At 40.0% G+C, this 19,515-nt stretch overlaps 1 protein-coding gene across 1 annotated transcript in view; it reads right to left on the bottom strand.

Annotated features, from left to right (window-relative positions):
- cpm (carboxypeptidase M) overlaps positions 1–18,712 on the bottom strand; it is a 36,507-nt gene extending 17,795 nt beyond the window's left edge. Inside the window, exons 1-3 of the mRNA XM_041978162.1 lie at positions 18,645–18,712; positions 15,224–15,403; positions 10,104–10,201 (exon numbers count right to left, since the gene is read on the bottom strand). Coding sequence (XP_041834096.1) covers positions 10,104–10,201; positions 15,224–15,389 — 264 coding nt within the window. The 5' untranslated portion in view covers positions 15,390–15,403; positions 18,645–18,712. The remainder of the gene's footprint in view (positions 1–10,103; positions 10,202–15,223; positions 15,404–18,644) is intronic.
- Between the last annotated feature and the right edge of the window lie 803 nt (positions 18,713–19,515).

The raw sequence follows: 19,515 nt of genomic DNA, 5'->3' as shown, positions 1-19,515 counted from the left end.
GTTCCAATCAGCAACTTTATTCTGACTCAGTCCAATATACGTTTATTATGCGTTTTATTTCCCTTCAGGCAGAATGAACCTCTGCTGCTTGTGTTCAAAGCAGAATGTGAGGCAGCCTTCAGTTATCAGAACCAGCTTCCCGTTTGGGTTCAGGACACCAACACTTACTCTACCTTTAACATCTGGCTTCAAACTTTCTTTTTTCACAAATCTTACAGTTGGGACTGGCTTTCTGACACTTAGCCATCTCTTCAGTAATGCTGCAACAGGCTTACGGTCCATTTATGCTCAACACAGAAGACGGATACGCAGACAGACGGATACGCAGACAGATGGATAAGCAGGCAGACGGATATGCAGCCAGACGGATACGCAGACAGATGGATACGCAGCCAGACGGATATGCAGACAGACGGATACGCAGACAGACGGATACGCAGACAGACGGATACGCAGCCAGACGGATACGCAGCCAGACGGATATGCAGACAGACGGATATGCAGCCAGATGGATACGCAGACAGACGGATACGCAGACAGATGGATAAGCAGGCAGACGGATATGCAGCCAGACGGATACGCAGCCAGACGGATACGCAGCCAGACGGATATGCAGACAGACGGATATGCAGCCAGACGGATACGCAGCCAGACGGATATGCAGACAGACGGATATGCAGACAGACGGATATGCAGACGGATACGCAGATGGACGGATACACAGACAGATGGATATGCAGATGGACGGACACTTTCGTCCATCTCCTGTGTTGTTTACACGCATATTTGGTCCATTTTCAGGGGCCTTGTGGATCCGCTGATTGACACAGCAAATAGAGCAATACAACCAGAAACCACGGAGGCAGTGTTGTGCAGGATAGCTGACATGCAACCAGCAAAAGGAACAACCCGGAGAAGAAGAAGAGGAACTAGCAGAAGATGATGAGGACAACTGTAGAGATGGCGGGAGCTTTTCAAGAAAGGCTGTGAGAGTGTTTCGGGTGTGTTGGGTGGTTGCAAACAACTTCAAAGTGGTGCATTACCTTCACCAACTGGTGTCTGAAACTTGCATCAGAACGCGGAGTGAACTCTGAACTCAGCACTGCCCACTGGTGGATGAACTGACTTAACAACCATGGCAAAGTAAAAGACGCATGGAAGTATGAAGAGTGGTGACGTATAACAATTGTTCCGACTATCTCTGTTCAACTAACTAATCATGTATGCAAATCACCATGTGTCAGCGCCAGGCTGGGATTGGCTGCTCTCCGCCACACCTTCACCTGTTCTCTGGTTCGCTTCTCTTTGGAACAGTTGCTGCTGCTGAAGCCTCGTCCACAGATAAAAGGGCACGCCATCCTCTGGATCAGCGGCAGCCGTGCTCTGGTGACAGCTCGCCCACTTTGTAGACTGGTTGTCTTTTGTGAGTAACTGCTGTGTGTCTGTGTTGGACAATTGAAGCAGACGAGACTCCGTCTTGATTTTGGCAACTTTATTCGCCCCGTGCTGCATATATATATTTTTTTAAATATGGATTTTCTTGAGGCAGCCAGGACATGCAAAGATGACCACGCTACACACACCGAGCCAGCCGCGCTACACACGTTGCATATATACATACCCAGGTACACGCAGGCTGATGACGTATTATAGCTCACAAGTGTTAAATGCCCCCACAACATAAACAACAGAAAATACCCACAGAACGAATGACTTCAAAAATCACCTGAATGATAATAATAAAAGAAAGGAACATTGCCTAAACACCTCTCCTGGACATTATCCAAATTAGAACATTTTATAACTCAATATTTCCAGGCTGTAACATCTGAGTTAGGTCTTGTGTTGAGCTGTTTGTGTTTTGTATGACCTTTGTAATTGTTAATTGTTGGAGACTGGGCCAGCTAGAATTGTAAGCCTTCCTTCATATTTTTTGTTAGTTTATAGTTTAGTTAATTCCTTGGTATCATTAGCTCAGCAATTATTTTCTATTAACTGTCCAATATGATGCTTTTATAAACTGGATGAATGGGGGCTACATAATGGATGTATGACACTTGTATGACAAAGAATTGGATTGGATTGTATCTATAAAATAGTCATAAGTTGGCCCTTTACAAATAAAACAGAATTCCCTGATTATAAAAATGTAACTTACATGAATACTTCACTGAAATGCTTACATGCATTTGATGCAGCATACCATGGAACACGGTGGGTCAATCACAAACCTTAAAAAACATCTGACCTACATCCCATATAAACATATAGGAAGTTGTGGTCTGTGGAACAAACAACCTTCACATCTGTCACTGCCTGCACTAAACTGGAATACACTGAGCATCCTGCAGCTGCTTCTGCTTGGAATCAGATGTTAAAATGATTTGAATCTGAAGGTGCTGGTCTCAATAATATATATATATATATATATATATATATATATATATATATATTTACCATTTTTTAAATATACTGGCTGCAGTGCCTTAGGATCAAAACAGCCATCCACCAGTTAATCAATTCCTTATCAAATTAAACCTCTAGCTGCCACCAATATGTTTCTAACTTGTAAGTTACTGGCACCTGAATAAATGGAAAGACTTTAGAGACTGAACTGAACCAGAGTACATGGAAACCATGTAAGCAAGAGTTTGAACAGTTTACCTGCAGTCATTTACAGGCTGAGATCCTGGATTGAAAGGTATACAAGAGGACCTTTAGCAGGCTGTACATCTCTAGAACATCTCCCCTTGCATCAAGTGATGCAAATCATTTGTAACATCTGGATCTTCAGGCTGAAGGTTTGAGTCTTTGACATTTATGTTTTCATTTTGTGACACTCAAATCAGTTAATATGTTAATACCTTTTAAATGTTTTATATGTGGTCATTAATGATATAACTCCCATCAGCTGTGATCATCAACAGCTATAGGTAGGTAATTACTCTTTGTTTTTTTTGTTTTTTTTTAGATAAGCTGAAAACCTTCAACCGGTTGAGTTGTGTTTATCTTGCTGTGCATTAGCAGCTGTAAGCTAATGCACAGAGCGGCAGGAACAGGAAGGTGGGCCTCACTTAAAATGTCCGTAGAGACAACAGCTGAAGACAGAAGAGCCTGCGTGTGGTTTGCAGCTGAGTTTCCAGGGAGAACACCCTCGATCCATTCAGCCCACATTTACACAAACACACAATGTTTTTCCTTAAAAGTAATCCACTCAGTTTTTAATGGATAGCTAACAGGGTTTGTGGGTTAAATACTGTCTGGTCCGTTCCACCACACCCCAAAGCTGCTCTACTGAATTGAGTTCTAATAGAAGCCATTGGAATCCAGTGAACTCATTGTTATCAGAAGATGCTACTCAGTGGCCATAAAGGGATGGACATGGTCAGCAACAATACTCAGGTAGGCTGTGGTGGTTAAACCAGGCCATGATGGTACTAAGGAAACCAAAGTGGGACAAGAAAATATCCCCCACACCATTACACCAGCAGCAGCCTGAAGCGTTGATCCAAGGCAGGATGGATCCATGTTTTCATGATGTTTCCACCAAATTGAGCCTAGCATCTGAATGTGGAGCTGAAATGGAGACTCATCAGACCAGCAACGTTTCTCCATCTTCTATTGTCCAGTGTTGGTGAGTGTGTGTGAATTGTAGCCTCAGTTTCCTGTTCTTAGCTGACAGGAGACACCCGGTGTGGTCTTCTGCTGCTGTAGCCCATCTGCTCCAAGGCTGGACGTGTGTTCAGAGATGCTGTTCTGCAGACTTTGGTTGGAACCAGTGCTTATTTGACTTCCTGTTGCCTTTCTATCATCTCCAACCAGTCTGCCCATTCTCCTCTGACCTCTGACATCAACAAGACATCCTGGTCCAGACAAACTGCTGCTCACTGGATATTTTCTCTTCTTTAGAACATTCTCTGTAAACCCTAGACATGGTTGTGAAAACCCCAGTAAACACTCAGACCAACAACCATCCCACGCTCAGTCTCTTAAACCCCCTTTCTTCCTCATTCTGATGCTCCGTGTCATCATCTGTGGGTTTTGATTTAGGCTGTTTAGTCTTGTCATGTTTAGTTTTGTTTTCTTGTCTTATTTTGTAGTTTGTTCCCTTAATTCGTTTTGCTTTCTGCTTCCTGTTCATTAGTACACCTGGTTTGATTTGCTCATTCACTCCACCTGTTCCTCATTACTCCATCTGTGTGTATATGCAGCCCTTGGTTTCCTTTTCACATTGCCAGTGTAGTGTTCATATAATTTTTTTACCATGTCATGTTCCTGTCGTGTGTCCTCTGGTTTGGCTTCAGTTCCTGTTAATAAACCTTCATTCCTGCACCTGTATTTGGGTTCTCATCCACGCCACGCACCCTGACACCCAGTTTGAACTTCAGCGAATTGATATGAGTGTAGTTTTTAGCGCTCAGAGGATGAACCCTTATCAGCAGGTTGATGCACATATTATAATCACATGTTCAATTGCAGGTAGAAATATTGACTTTTCATTCAGTCTGAGTGCTTGTGAGGTGCATGATCATTGCTTTTATATCTACCTCCTGTTCAGAAACAAATAAAGCTTAGAAACAGGAAGCAACCATCTGCTGCACATCCACAGGCAATCAGACCATCCGGATGGGAGAGGATGTTTCAACACAACGTTGTTTAGAAGTAGGAATGAAGACTGTTGGAAAAGAAACATCCTGATCCAGTAATGTAGAAATGGAAACTTGTATTTCAAATACAACAAACTCTTATTTAATCTACCCACTTTTCTGTGTTTAACTACAAACATTTAGAAACATTTTGTGATGTTTAATTTTGATCAATTGTGCTAAAATGGATGATTCCTTTATTATTTTACAGATGTTCCCTGGAGCAGTGGTTCCTAAACTTTTTGAGCCATAACCCCCAAGATACCATATGCTGGTGTTTGTGAAATGATGGTAAATACGGATTTTTAAAATGGCTCCCATAGTAACTTTCATTCTGGACACCGGATGATAAAAATTCTACATCTAAGACTTGAAAAATATAAGAAACTTCATAAATAAGGATGATAAAGTGGTTTTTGGTGGATCACTGTTGTAACAAAGCACCTAATGCCAAATTTGGATTTTTAATATGGCATCAGTAATAACTTTGTTGTTTATGCATTAATGCATTAAAAAAATCTGCATTAATTCCACAGATTAATCTCGCATTTATTTTATAAATGTAATTGGAAACATTCCTCCTATTTAGTCTCAAACTAAATATTTTCACAACTTCGTTATAATAATCAAGGTAGGACAGTCTGACCTCATCATAGTGGCACAGTGGGTCCTTACATATCTGCATGTCTGTCATGAAATTTTGGTAGTTACAACAAAGAAAATAGAAACATGTTTTATCTTTCTTTGTTTTTTACCTGTCCTGTCCAGCATCGTGACAGCAGAATGATGGTCTGGTGTTGTTTTGAATAAATTTACTCTGCCAAGAGGAGCCTTTTGGATGTGGGGCTCCTCTTGAATCTTAAATGTTATCCTTTTTTATTATTTTAAAATATGTTTTGGCTTATAACTGCTGGACCGGACAGGAGAAACAGCAGAGGGAAAAAGCTGGATAGAGGAGAAACAGGAAAAGATAGAAAAAGATGTTCTTACAAAAAATCCCTGTAATGATGTTAAATTATTATTTTAAATTTGGATTAGGGCTATAGGCTCATTGGTCAATAATTCAAGGCAAATTAAAAAGCTCTGTACAGGCTGTACCCTCACCTCTCGCCCAGTGATAGCTAGGATAAGCTTTATGCCCCCCCCCCCCCAATTAAATCCTATTACCCTGAACAGGATGAAGCAGGTATGGAAAATAAATAAATTTTTTAAGGGCTCATGAGCTTTTTACGTTTACATAATATTTGTGGTTATGTTAAAAAGTGGTGTTTGCTGGCTCTGAAACTTACAATTTAACCCTTACAACTCTGCATGATCCTTGCCCCCCAGGCACTATCCCTTATATTGTCAACAGTTTCTCAGAAACAGTAGTGTGTGGGTAAATTGTGATGGATAGTTTACCCTTTAGATCAGTGGTTCCCAACCTATTTTTCCTGAAATCTCTTCATGCAAATACTAAAAAGCCGCCCCACCCTGTGCTGAACAATACTTGTTTTGGTGCTTCAACAGTGAGATTCTCACCATAAATAATGTATTCTGGCTGAGTCCTGTCCTTCCATAAAGCCAAAGTTAAATTAGGTTATTTAAATTAACACATAGCCTTACTTTTTCTAATTATAATAGGGACAATGTGTGTACATTAATCACAAAGGCTCTTGTTGTGGAATTTTATTTATCAAAGGTCACATACTAAGTGAGAATCAAACAAAGTATTTTTAATAAGAGCTGATCAGCAATGAGAAATCCACAGTCAAAGCAGTTTTGGCTGTGCAAGTCTGAACAGATACATTTGGGTTTGGTTTATATAAACTAGCATGAGCTGATCACATCAAGGTAAATCATTAGTCCTCTGTTTCAAAGGAATGTTAGAAGATTGGAAGGGGAGGTACATGGAGCTCACTCAGTTCTTATCTGGGTACAAGTCATCCTCCTTCCTCAGTAAAACACAAGACAAGGTTTTGTAACAATACAAAGTGCATGTGTATAAAATTTTCCATTACACTCTTAAAGTTCAAAGCCTCAAGGACCCCCTGTGCTCTTTGGCTGACCCCATCGGGGGGTTCCAGACCACAGATTAGGAACCACTGTTTTAGATGATCCATGGATGTTTTCTAGGCATTTATATTCCATCTAGGAACAATCCTAGATTTACAATCCAGCCACAAAATGTAGTTATTCAGAGACTTTACATGGTAAAGCCAGTGATCCATGATAACAGCATTATTTCTGGCGTTTCATAGTAAAAATAAAATCACTATCACTACTATGTTGCTAAGAGACCTGTAATTTCACCCAGAAATGATGATGAAGCCACTTCCTGTGAGGATGGTAGATAAATAGCAGCAAAAATAGCTGTAAATGAGGAAAATTTACAAATATTTAAATAGTTTTGTTGTGTTTGTTTCAATGCCAATATTTATCTCCTAAAAGCTGAGACTTGAGAGAAAGAAATGCAGATGAGAAAAGACTTGGTCACTGTTGATCTCTGTGTTATTTCTTCAGCTGAACTGATAAAATAGTATCTGGATGTTTAGTTTGATTAAAATCTGGTTGAGTTTCTACATAAAAATATACTAAGCAGACCAAAAAAAGCAGAAAATAGCTTGGAGTTTTCAGGGCTATAGATTAAAAAAAGACCTTTAATAACCACGTGATATTTCCAGTATGAGCAGCATGGGTTGGGCTGTAGATGAACCATAAAAACCAAAATAACTGCAGTGAAAAGAAAACATGGACAGCAAGGAGAAGATAAAAAGGCAGAAAGAGTTTAATTAAGCTGTCACCTTCTTTAATCTCGCTGCCTCATCAGCTCCTGTCAGCGTGAAACTAAGCTATAGTTTCTTCATCTCAGTGAAAATGAGGTGATGAAGTTGGTTTGCCTCACAGGAAATAAACTTCAGCTACACTGGGTTTTGTCTGGGAATCTGAAGGCTGTGTGACGCCTTTTCAGCTTTCCAGTTAAGCATTACTGCTGCTGTAATATGTGTGTGCGCAGACTCGGAGACAAAGTCTTTTTCCGGACGTTTCCTCTGGACGACACACTCTAGTGACTCTGTTTTCGCTGTCTGTGTGTGTGTGTGTGTCCACGCGTGACTTGTCTCTTCAAGGACATTTCCATTGACTCACACATCCAGTGTGACCAGGCGTGTGCTGTAACCATGGCAACCAGATGCTGGTCAGGGGTCATTAAAGTAGCACTATATAACATCCTGACCTTAATAATACGCGTTTCTGGCTCAGTTTGATGGCACAGTGATGTGTATGATGTACATTTCTGGAGCCATTGTTGCCCAGCAATGTCCCTCCCAAGGCTGAGAGACACAACTTCACTTTGATTTCTGAATAACAATTAGATTACTGTTACTGAGAAAAGTAATGCACTTTATTTAAGTGTAGAAGCTGGTCTGAAGTAGCAGATAGCTCCGATTCAAAGCTTAAATCTTTAATGCATGTAGTATAATCAATACATTATTTGCCTGGTTTGACTGCAGCTCCAGCAATCACCATACTTTCACAACACCACTGACTTCAACGTCCGAGGGTAAATAGCCATTTACCCTGCAACTTTATCAGGTGTAGTGGGATCTGGGAAAAACCAACATCAGGGAGTCTTCGGGTCCAGACAAGGTCCCTGGCAGGGTTGAGAGGGAATATGCTGGCCAACATGAGGGTGTTTCCAAACATCTTTAACATGTCCCTTCAATGCCTCCGGGTCCCCACCTGCTTCAAAAAACTAACCACTGTCCCAGTGCCAAAGAGTTCTGCAGCTCGAGCCCTGGACGAACACCGGCCAGTGTGTTTAACACCAGTGATAATGACAGGCTTTGAGAGACTGATCCTGAACCAGATCAACACCCATGATCAACCCCCCCCCCACGAGCAGTGTAGATCAGCAGCAGTTTGCCTATAAAGCAAAGAGATCCACAGAGGATGTAGTCATGTGAGACATTTGTGGATGTCAGCTCAGATTTTAACTCCATCAACTCCAACAAGCTGGTGGAGAAACTGGGGACACTGGGACTGAGATAAAGGACCTGTAGATAAAGGACTTTCAAGCAAACGGAGTCCAGTGAGTGAGGATCGGCTCCGTCATCTCCTCCACCCACCCAATCAAAGCGCCCCTGCCCCCCCTCCAGGTTGTGTGCTCAGTCCTGCCCTCTACTCACGACTGAAGGGCCACCCACAACACCAACATCCTGTTTAAATTAATGGATGACACAACCATCCAAGGCCTCATCAAGGAACATCATGAGAGGGCCAACAGAACGGAGGTCCGTACAACGGCAGTGTGACGCATGCACAACAATCTCATCCTGAATACAAAGAGGACGAAGGGGATGATCTTCAAACTTGGGAAAAGAAGGACAGTCCACCCAGGACTGAGGAAGTGGGAAGTCAACAGCTTTAAATTTCAGGGGGTCCACATCTTGGATGACCTTTGGAACCTGAATACCACACATCTGCCCAGCAGAGACTCTTCTCCCTAAAAATCTGAGGATGATGTGGTCTGCTGAAGGAGCTGTTGACAAGATTCACCCAGTGCACAGTAGGGTCCACACTGACTTACTGCTCCAGTGTGGTACTCTAAGGACACATTCACACCACCCCTTTCAAGTCCACTCACTTGAAAAGTCCTCTTCGTTTAAGTGGTGTAAATGCACCAACAAACTTTGATTCGGATCAAGAAGCAGACTCCGGTCCACCTACAAACATGAATCTCAGTGGACCAAATGCAGGAAAAGGACTACAAAGCAAAGGAGATTGTGGGTTCAGTAAACGGCATTGTGGGTAAACACAAAGAAAACATACGTGCGTGTGGGTCGAATGGCGGCTCTGGTCAAGAGAAAACGGTCAGATGTGGAAGAACGCAGTAAAAGTCAAAATGATAACATGAAACTAGATAATGCATGAACGTTCACCTAAACTTAAAATGATCAGACAATGTCACGTCTTCTTTACACATCTAGTCATTTTGGTTTGACCTGGAAAATATGAGTCTGACCAAAGCCCAGTTATACCATTAGAATCAAACTATCTTGTTTCAGTACAGGTGGATGTCCGCTTAGAAACAATAGTTTTGATCACAAACTTTGTTTATACAATCCACAGCTGTTGGATGAATGCCTTCAGTAAAGTTCTTTTGTCTCTTGACGTCTTCCTGTTGGTTATGCTGCTGTTGTTTCATTGAATTAATATCTTTAAATCTGGTTTATAACATTTAAATGTTGACTCAGTGTACTGTCTGCTTTCATCTGGGAATAATACAGACCACCTCACAGTCTGTCGTCTGCAACAAAAGAGTGTGTGGAGTGTGTCCAACTCTGAAAGGCTTTTGTGGTTCTCTTTATTCTCCCTTTAGTCCTACTTCCTGTTCACAACGAGAAGTTGTTCTGTGTGTGTGTGTGTGTGTGTGTGTGTGTGTATGTGTGTGTGTGTGTGTGTGTGTGTGTGTCCCACCTCATTTCCATGCATGTTCGCCACATATTTGAACTCTGGGATGCCGACGGTGTGATGGCGAGGGCTGACACCCAGAGCTAACACCCACAGCTGCTGACCTGAGGAACACAGAGAGCGATCAGAGCTTTTTGTGGGATTTAAATTTTCTGTTTCTCTCAGTCTTCATGCTGGAAATTTTGTGTTTGTGCTCCAACAGCAGAAACAATGTGTGAAATGGATTCATTGTTCAGTTAGTTATATTTGACATGAGGAGCACACAGTCACTAGAAAAAGATCTTTAAAATGATCTGTTGCTCAGCAGCTCTCAAAAAACCTGAGATCAACTAAAACAACATATTACACTACATCATAAATTAAAAACTAAACCAAAAAACAAATGCAATGCCAAGGAGGAAAGACATCAGCAACGATCTTAGAAAAAGCTCATCTTGCTGTCCAGCGATCTGTTAGTGATCATACACTAACAGGAAAAAACAATAAAGTTGTAGTTCTGCACTTGAAGCCTTTATATAGTTTTAGGCTATAATGACTCATCTGTGCAACTAATTAAGTAATTTAGTCTATTTGTGTAACATATGACACCATCACACCAAATATTTCCAGCCTGAATAATGCAGGCTTTTACTTCTGGTTGTGCTAAAAATGAGACGTCACTTAAATTCTGTTAAAATTTGGGACTACGACAACTATGCAAGTAAACATCTAAAGAAATTACTAAAATTAAAAATCTGGGGCTTACTGATCTCAAAACAAAAGTGGTGTAATTGTCATCAGTAAGTTTTGTACAATTTAAGTTGGATTTTAAAGGTAATCCTAAAATCAGGTTGGTTTTGTTTTTTTTAGCATTTGTGGCACTTTTTTCTGTATTTTGTCTTTTCTTTGTACGATACAATGCTTGCATAAATTGTTAAAATATTGTTTAAAGATATGGTTATTTTTGAAGGAGCTATGTCTAGAACTGTAGCTACTGAGAATGTTTGACCCAGACTTTGGTTGACGTGCCTTTCGTTGTTGTGCTGCCTTATACTGATGTCCACAGGATTAATTCTTAATGCAGCCCAGTGACATTTATTCGTCTTTGTGCATAGATGTCGATCTTGTACCCTGGCACCATAGCAGTCAAAACCTTTTTCCCTTTCGGGCCAAACCTCCAATGAGTCCAGTGACATCTTCCCTTATATAGTTTACAGCCACACAAACACATCTGGGTCCTTTAGTTATCATCAGTAGCAAATTAAACAAAGTTAGAATCAAATATATAGAAAATAATACACTGCAGAATAAAATGATCAGTAATCAGTTTAAAAAGAAACTAAAACCAAACAAAGGGATAAAAATCTATTTAAAAATTATTTGATTTTTTTTTACTCCTGTGTACAGATTTATATATGTGGCTTTCAGTGCCTGCAAACTAAAGGATTCTGGGTAAAGGCAAAGGCAAATTTATTTGTATAGCACACTTCATGTACAAGACAATTCAAAGTGCTTTACATAAATCATTACAGCAGGGTGCAGACAAGTGCATTAAAAATAAATAAATAAATAAAGATTAAGAGAAATGCAATTAATGAAATAAAAGCATTAGGAATGTGCTATAAAAACTATTGAAATGCAGCAGAGAACAGGTGGGTCTCTAACCTTGACTTAAGTAAGGGTAAGTTTTACAGCGTGAGCTTTCTCTACAAAATCTGATGAACTGTTTCTGTTTCGGAACAAAAACCAACAAAACAGGGAAAACAAAACCGAAAGGCAGCTACTGTTCAGACTGTTCAGCAACACACTAAAAACAGGCACTCGTTAGTTTGTGGCACCTGCTCAGAATCACAACACAGAGGTTTGAATCAGGCCAAGTCTGACTTTATTATGTCTGACTGAAAATAGGAAAAACTGAGTTATTAGTCCAACGAATCTGGACCAAACAGTAGCTTTTATGCTATTTTATTGCTGCTTCTTGTATAATCTCTTGTATAAATCAGTAGATCTGATTTAGTCCATATATCAGATCTTTTTAAGAGCGGTCTGCATCAGATAACATTACTGACAGGATAAAATGGTTTTCCTAAGGTGTTTGGTACAGGAAAACATTGAATGAAAGAGTCATTCCTATTATTTAAGTCTTAATTTTTCCATGTGAAATAAAGGTCAACACCACTTATTTAAAATCATAGATGCACTAAGTCTGCAGGTCTTATTTGCTCTCTGAAGCATCTTTTTTGTTTTTGTAGCTTTTAAGCTACAGCTGCTCCAGTCAGGCAGCTGGTTTCAGTGAAAAAGAAAAATTTCCATGTCAGCACGACTACACGAACTATTTTGAAAGCTGTGTTGTGACTGATTGAATGAAGTTCTACAAGCCTCTGCAAGCCTAACACACACACACACAAACACACACAGAGCAGTGAATCACAGTAAAGTGTGAACAACTCATCACAGCAACATGATGGAAAAATTTCTTCATTGCAGGCAGACGGGGATGACAACCTAAAATGCATGCCACACACACACAAACACACACACACACAAACACACACATGCTGGAAGCATGCCAGCTGGTGTCCTGAATTACCTCAGATTAGCTGTGTGTGTCTGTGTGAGTGTGATTAGCCGGATTAGGTCGTCCCAGATTAAATGAACCACAGCCTTCAGCGCGGTTACATGATCACACAGACATGCAGGCAGTATCCTGGTTGCCATAGTGACTGACACCTGACGCTTCATCAGTTAAACACCATCCACTGTGTCTGTGTGTCAGTGTGTGTGAAGTTGTTCTTAATGCCATATAAAGTGACTTTTATTCAACAATGAGAACAATCTGTGTTAAAAATGTGAACCTTTCTAAAATTCTCACCCTTGATTTCTTTATGTATTACTGGGAAAATAAGAAATATGTGCAGGGGTTTATTAAAATATTCTAAAATAAATTAATATACAGCATATAAAAAAGAGTTTGCACAAGTAGACCTTCAGAAAGCCTGAAGAACTCAAGATATTAACATCTGGCTGCACATTTTATGATTTTGTCTGTATGCAAGTACAACAACAAATGTTAAGTAAGGCTGTTGTTAGCATGACGCTACGTAGCAGTGCTAGATTAGTTTTAAGATACTGTGGGGAAACCATGTCATATTTAGTTTTTAGTGAGTGAATTTAGGGACTACACACCAACTTAGTTACTTGGAGCTGAAAATAAACTCTAAAAGATGCTCAACGAGCACTTCAGTATCCATGTTACTTTGTGCTGACTAAGGTACGCTACATGATTCAGTTTAATTTAAACAGGAGGCAAGCAAGGCTGCTAGCTGATTTAAAAGTAAGCTATGGCATGAAAATGTACTGTAGCCCTGTTGCTGTGGTGTGGACCCCAGTCTGCCTCAATCTGGGCAGTTCCTGTGGTGCCCTCTGTGGTCATGGGAAAGATGACACCTGGTATGAATGGATCCCAAAGATTCCTTTTTACATTACTCGGTCGGTGCTAACGTTCGCCAAAGTTTCCAATGATATGCAAAAAATTTCAGAGGTTTAAGTGATTCCACGTCCTACGTTGCTGCTATGGGAAACGCTCGTCAGCTAGGTAGGCTGCCCCATTTCATGAACGGTAATTGGACTTTGAAGTGCGCAGACTAGGTAGGACACTCTGTAGCCTACACAGTCTGCACACTTCGAAGTGTGTAGACCCTGAAGTGGGACACAGCTATAGTTTTGTCCAGCAACATTAAGCCAGATGTTTATTTATATTTATATTTTTATAATAATTTCTGATTAATATTCAGTTAAAGAGACAGAAGCTAGAGGTTAGAGTTCATGTTTATGCACAACAGTGTGTGCATTTTTAAAATTGTACTTTTTATTATGCAAAAATGGTCTTTTATCATGTAAAGCACTTTGTGCTACTTTTTATTTAAAAAGTGCTTTATATATTAATTTTTATTTTAGTTGATTAGTGATTTGTTGATGGGACTACTGGATGCTTCATGTTCATATTTGTGAATGATGCCTCTCCACCCTCAGCTCCTTCCACCAGGCTGATGGAAAGCTAAAAATCCCCACAGAAAGAAAAACACTCTGGATCATCTAACCCACTAAATGAATGTCTTGCACTGTGCCACTTTGTTAATCTGTGCTGCTACTATTGACTATCCTGCACTAATACCTACAACATACACATACAACCCTTAGCTTGTACATAGTACTGATTACTTATACATACAACCCTATTGTTATGTTAGCCTTGTGATCAGTACATGCCTTAAATCCACTTTACTTATTATCACTCAGTGTTATGTAAATGGTAAATGGACTTGTACTTATATAGCACTTTTCCAGTCAGTTTGACCACTACACTACTTATCACATTCACCCATTCACACACACATCCACACCCCGATAGGCACATCGGGAGGCAACGTGGGGTTAAGTGTCTTGCCCAAGGACACTTTGGCATGTAGTCAGTGGAAGCCTGGAATCGATCCACCTACCTTCCGGTTGAAAGACGACTGCTCTTCCTCCTGAGCTACAGCCGCCCAGGAGATATCTGTTGTGCCTGTGCAATTTTATTATTTAGTTTATGTTATTTTTTAAATGGTTACTTCAGTATCAGAATGCCCTGTCTTGTCTTCACCGTGCGATAGTGAGAAACATAATTTTAATTGTATGTTTTGTACATGTGAAGATCTTGACAATAAAGCTGACTTTGACTTTGGGGTAGACTTGCTAGCTAGCTCATGCTAGCTTTACCTACACAGATGTTTTTGCCGATTGTTGTCTCTGTCTTTGCATGTTTATCTTTGTCCTCCATTAGCATCAATTCCCACTGCGCCACACACACTTTGTACCAGATCCAAGCAATAGCAAAGCGTTTTGTTGGGTTTGGTAAATTGACACCACCGTGTGGTGGTAATGCATTACTATCAGGGGCTGTTTAAAACAAGGTGATAGTGGGAAAATATTTGATTTCCTACAATTGTATGACTATTCAGAAATTCAAAAAACATTCCCCGTCCATAACATGGAAAGGCATGAGTGTCCTCATCAGGTCACAGAACATGTTGTAACACCTGTCATGATCATCATATCTACATAAAGTCATTTTTTTGCAGGTGAACAGGCAGCAGGTGAGTCCTTACCTCTGACTGACTTGCCGATGCTGTACAGATATGTGATGTCAGGGTTAGTTGTGTTGACCTGGAGGAGATACTGCTCAATCTCACGGTTGTTGTGGTAACGAAACTCCAGCGTCCAGATGGAGGTGAAGAAGAGAAGGGGGAGGAGGAGGAGGAGGGTTGGTGGCATCTCTGTAGAATGAGCTGTAGGAAGGAAACGGTTAAATGACTTTCTGCTCTGCTAAGTTTAAAACATTCATCATAAAGATTTTAATACTTTCATCCCATATTCACCTTGTTTTGATCAACATTTAAATAGTTAAATCTGTTCCTGTTTTTATCAGCATAGAAGTACAGCTAAAATCAGGTTTGTTGTATCCCTCATGCTCATGTATTCGCATCATCTCATCTGAATCAGAGCGATGCATCTCTGCACTGCCTGCAAACACTTCACAATGTAGCCGCCAGACTGTTAAAGACATTCAGGAGATCTCACACAATTCCCACCTTAATTTTCTTTAACTGGCTGCTCATTAAGTTCACAGTTGAGTTTAAAGTCTGTGCCATTAAGTTCTGATCTTTGCACGGTTCAAGCCCTGATATATCTAAGAGATTTACTGAAGCATGAAGACCTGAACATAATGTGCGAACCCAGAGAAATTGGTTCTCTTTCTCAGAGCTACGAGAAAAGAATGATTTTTTTCCCTCACAGCTTGTTCTTAACATCATTTTGGCAGAACTTTTTTTCTCCTGCAGTATTCAACTACTTTAATGTGATTGGTCAGAAACTGGAAGTGGGCGGGGTTAATGCATAAAAGTGTGAAGTTGTCATTTCAACGTTGAATGGAGAGTTCCCAGGAACAGCCGTTCGAAGTGGGAAGGAAGTGTGATAGTCTATACAATACATCATGTAGGTCTTAAAGACACGGACACCTTGCAGTTTATATTACATTAATATTTTTGTTTGTCTCTCTGTGTCAGCGCTGCGATGGGCTGGCAACCTGTCCAGGTGTACCTGCCTCTCGCCTGCTAATTGCAGGGATAGTCTCCAGCTTCCCCGCGACCCTGAATTGGGAAAAGTTTGGTAGAAAATGAATGAATGAATCTAATTTGACCCTTAAAACTCAAAGCCATTTTATGCTATTTTAGGTCCGCCTGCTGAACCACACCCAGACATTGTGCTTTCAGGACAGCCTCAGTTGTCATATTATGAGGCTAAAATGATGTAAAATCAAGAAATATAGCAGCATAAAGGCTGACCAAAACAACAACAGAATTTATTACTAACAGAACTTAGTAGAAATAACACAGATCAACAGTGACCAAGCCTTTTCTCATTTGCACATCATTCTCTAAAGCCTTGGCTTTCAGGAGAAAAAATATTGGCATTGAAACAAAAACACAACAGAAACTATTTACATATGTACACTTTTTCCTCATTTACAGTTATTTCTGCTACTATTTACCTGCTATCCTCACAAAACCAACTCCAACTCAGCTGCTTTTTAGCACCACCGTGCATCAAAAATATCTTCTTGGCTTTATTCCAGCCATAGAGGAGCTTTATTTTTCTTCTTGTCAGACACACACAGAACTTTCTGCTCACGTGTTGATGTGTAGCCCCGACTTTAGTTTAAGAATCAAACTAAAGTCGGATCAAACGGATTAAATTATTAATGTCATGAGAACTGGTTTTGATGTCAGATCTGGCATCAAGAATTGTGTAGTATTGATACCTTATAAAATCCTCAACGGGTAAACAAACCTTTTATTGCTTTCAGTCATTTTCTTGTCAACAAAACTAAACTTGTTCTCAGAGTCGGTTGTCTTGTTTTCTGACAGCAGCATTAAAATGTAAAACCACTTTCTGGAACGTGAAGCAGGAAAGTGAGTTGAGATCAGAGTGCCGGCAGCTGCACGTGCAGAAGTGACAGAAATGAATAACCTGTCATGTCTACGACAGCATCGGTGAAGCCGTTTTATCTTTGGGAATTATTTATGCACATTTTGATCCGTCATGAGACGCACATTTCTCTTCATTACTGGCGTCTCAAATCAGGAATGGAAACACATGAAAACCTGCCTCTGTCTTTTTAATTCTTCGACTTCTCTACAGTTTTCTGCTGCTTGGAAAGACTCTTATCCTCTGGATGACTTTGATGACCTCAGTGTGGATGTCTATGTGACGATGTTTGATTTACTTTGTACTGAGATTTTAAACTCCAAATCATCAATGATTGTAAAGAGTGTAAAGCCTTGACTGAATGAGTCCACGCATACGCTCAGACGCACATGAAGTCAGGTGGAAAGAAAGTGGTAAAAGGACAACCTCCAAATTTCTCTGGATCTTCTGTGTGATTGTCTTTTAATTTATCAGCAGGCTATTAATGCTGCTAAAGATAAATATTTCTCCTCACTTGTCTCCAAATATGCTTTAATGTATTTGACTTAGTGAATCCTTGAGATGCTGCTTCTGTTAAACCTTCATCTTCTCTGTTTTGTGTTAATAAGATTTCTGCTCTTAGATCCCTGCTGCCTCAGCCTGCTCAGGACCCCTCAGTTCCTACAGCAAGCTCAGCTGTCTTTCACCAGGTAGAGTCTGTAGGTGGATATTGCATGATGGAAAAACCTTTCAGAAAAACAGTGGTTTGACTTGGGTTCCTTAGAATAAAGTTGATTGGGTGAAATTGCACAAGAAAACCAATCAGAAGCAGAATTTAGAAGCTTTGCAAGGCATCCCTGTTGTTGCTGCACACATATTTAGGTTTTTTACTGAGCTAAACCTCTAGAATATGCTGAGATGTGGCATTCCTACATGGTAAAGACAATCCAAAGGCACTTAGTGGTTTATGCAAGCATCCCCATTTTTCTTAATCCAAATCTTGGTGAATAGCCGCAATTTTATTGCATAATCTGTCTCAGTAACTGTAATTTAAAATGTGCACTTTTCCAGCACTTTTCGGGATCAACATGAAAAGTGTAGGGAGTCAGCATTTTTTTCCCCCAGTATGATTACTGGGGGAAAAAAAGATACATCCATCTGCACAATATAATCTCATATTTCTGAGTCATGTGTTGAGATCCTAAGATTAAACTCTGTTTTTCTATTGTTTTCACTGTAAAACTATAAAGCTAGGCTTTTTAAACTCATAAAACCAAGTGTATATAAAGTACACAGACTTATTTGTCAATCTAGTTACACTTATAAAAATATTTTGTAAAAGTATTACAAATAAAAACTAACAGAGTGTAACCAAAGAGTAGCAGAAATTTGTAGAAATACGGAGTCAATAATAAACAGATGACCGGTGTAGACATGGTTTCTGAGGGCCCTCTGACTCATCTAACAACCGTTAATAAAGTATGACACAATATTAACGCGAATGTTTAACCGTTAAGTGCTTAACAATTAGCAGCCTATAATACCGTCGGTCACGAGTCGTACCTGTCCGCTGCCTGTCGTCTCCTCGCGGCTCCGAACACCGGCCAACACCGGTTGAATGACTGGTGGAACGCTTGAACACGAGCCTGCATCTGCCTGCCGCTTCAGTCAATGAATGTTACTTATTCACCAGCGGGTCTCCCTCCCTCAGCCCAACAGGGGCGGAGCTAAGAGGAGCCTGTGTATATGTGTGTGTTTGTTGAGCGCGCGCACGTATATTCAACAGGTTTATGAATGAAACAGAGGCCGATTCATTCGGTTCAGACAGAAAAAGGCTGATACATTCTGCGTTTTACCTCATTTACATTCAAGTTCATCTAGATACACATGAAGGTGTCAGAAGCAAAAAGATGTTAATGTGTTTGAATTTTAACGGACTCACCAAAGATTAGCTTATAAGCTATATGTATGTTTTTTAAGTAGCTAAACTTATATAAAACAGATTTTGAGGACACTGGACACTTTTTCTAATAGGCTGCATCTATTTTGTGATGCCAGAGACAATTACTTAACAGCTCAAACTTGCAAACATAAAAATAAATAAATAAACAATTGTGACTACTTTGTTTTTTACAAATCAAATTTTATTTATATAGCACTTGTCATGGCAAAGAGCAGTGCAACACTTTTGAATAATAAAAATGAGTAAATATAAAACATAAAAATAAAATTAAAACTTACAAATAAGCCTTCACATATCCAAATTAAAAACACACACTTAATCATTCCTTATCTCTCACAAACTCATACAGATAAAGCACGCAAAAGGCCACCCACCCATTAATCCCATTTTACATAAAGGCAAAGGCAAAGGCAGATTTATTTGTAAAGCACATTTCATGTACAAGACAATTCAAAGTGCTTTACATAAATC

This window comes from Melanotaenia boesemani, chromosome 23 (assembly GCF_017639745.1).
Source record: "Melanotaenia boesemani isolate fMelBoe1 chromosome 23, fMelBoe1.pri, whole genome shotgun sequence".
Classification (NCBI taxonomy): Eukaryota; Metazoa; Chordata; class Actinopteri; order Atheriniformes; family Melanotaeniidae; genus Melanotaenia; species Melanotaenia boesemani.
This window is presented reverse-complemented; position numbering and strand designations above follow the sequence as displayed.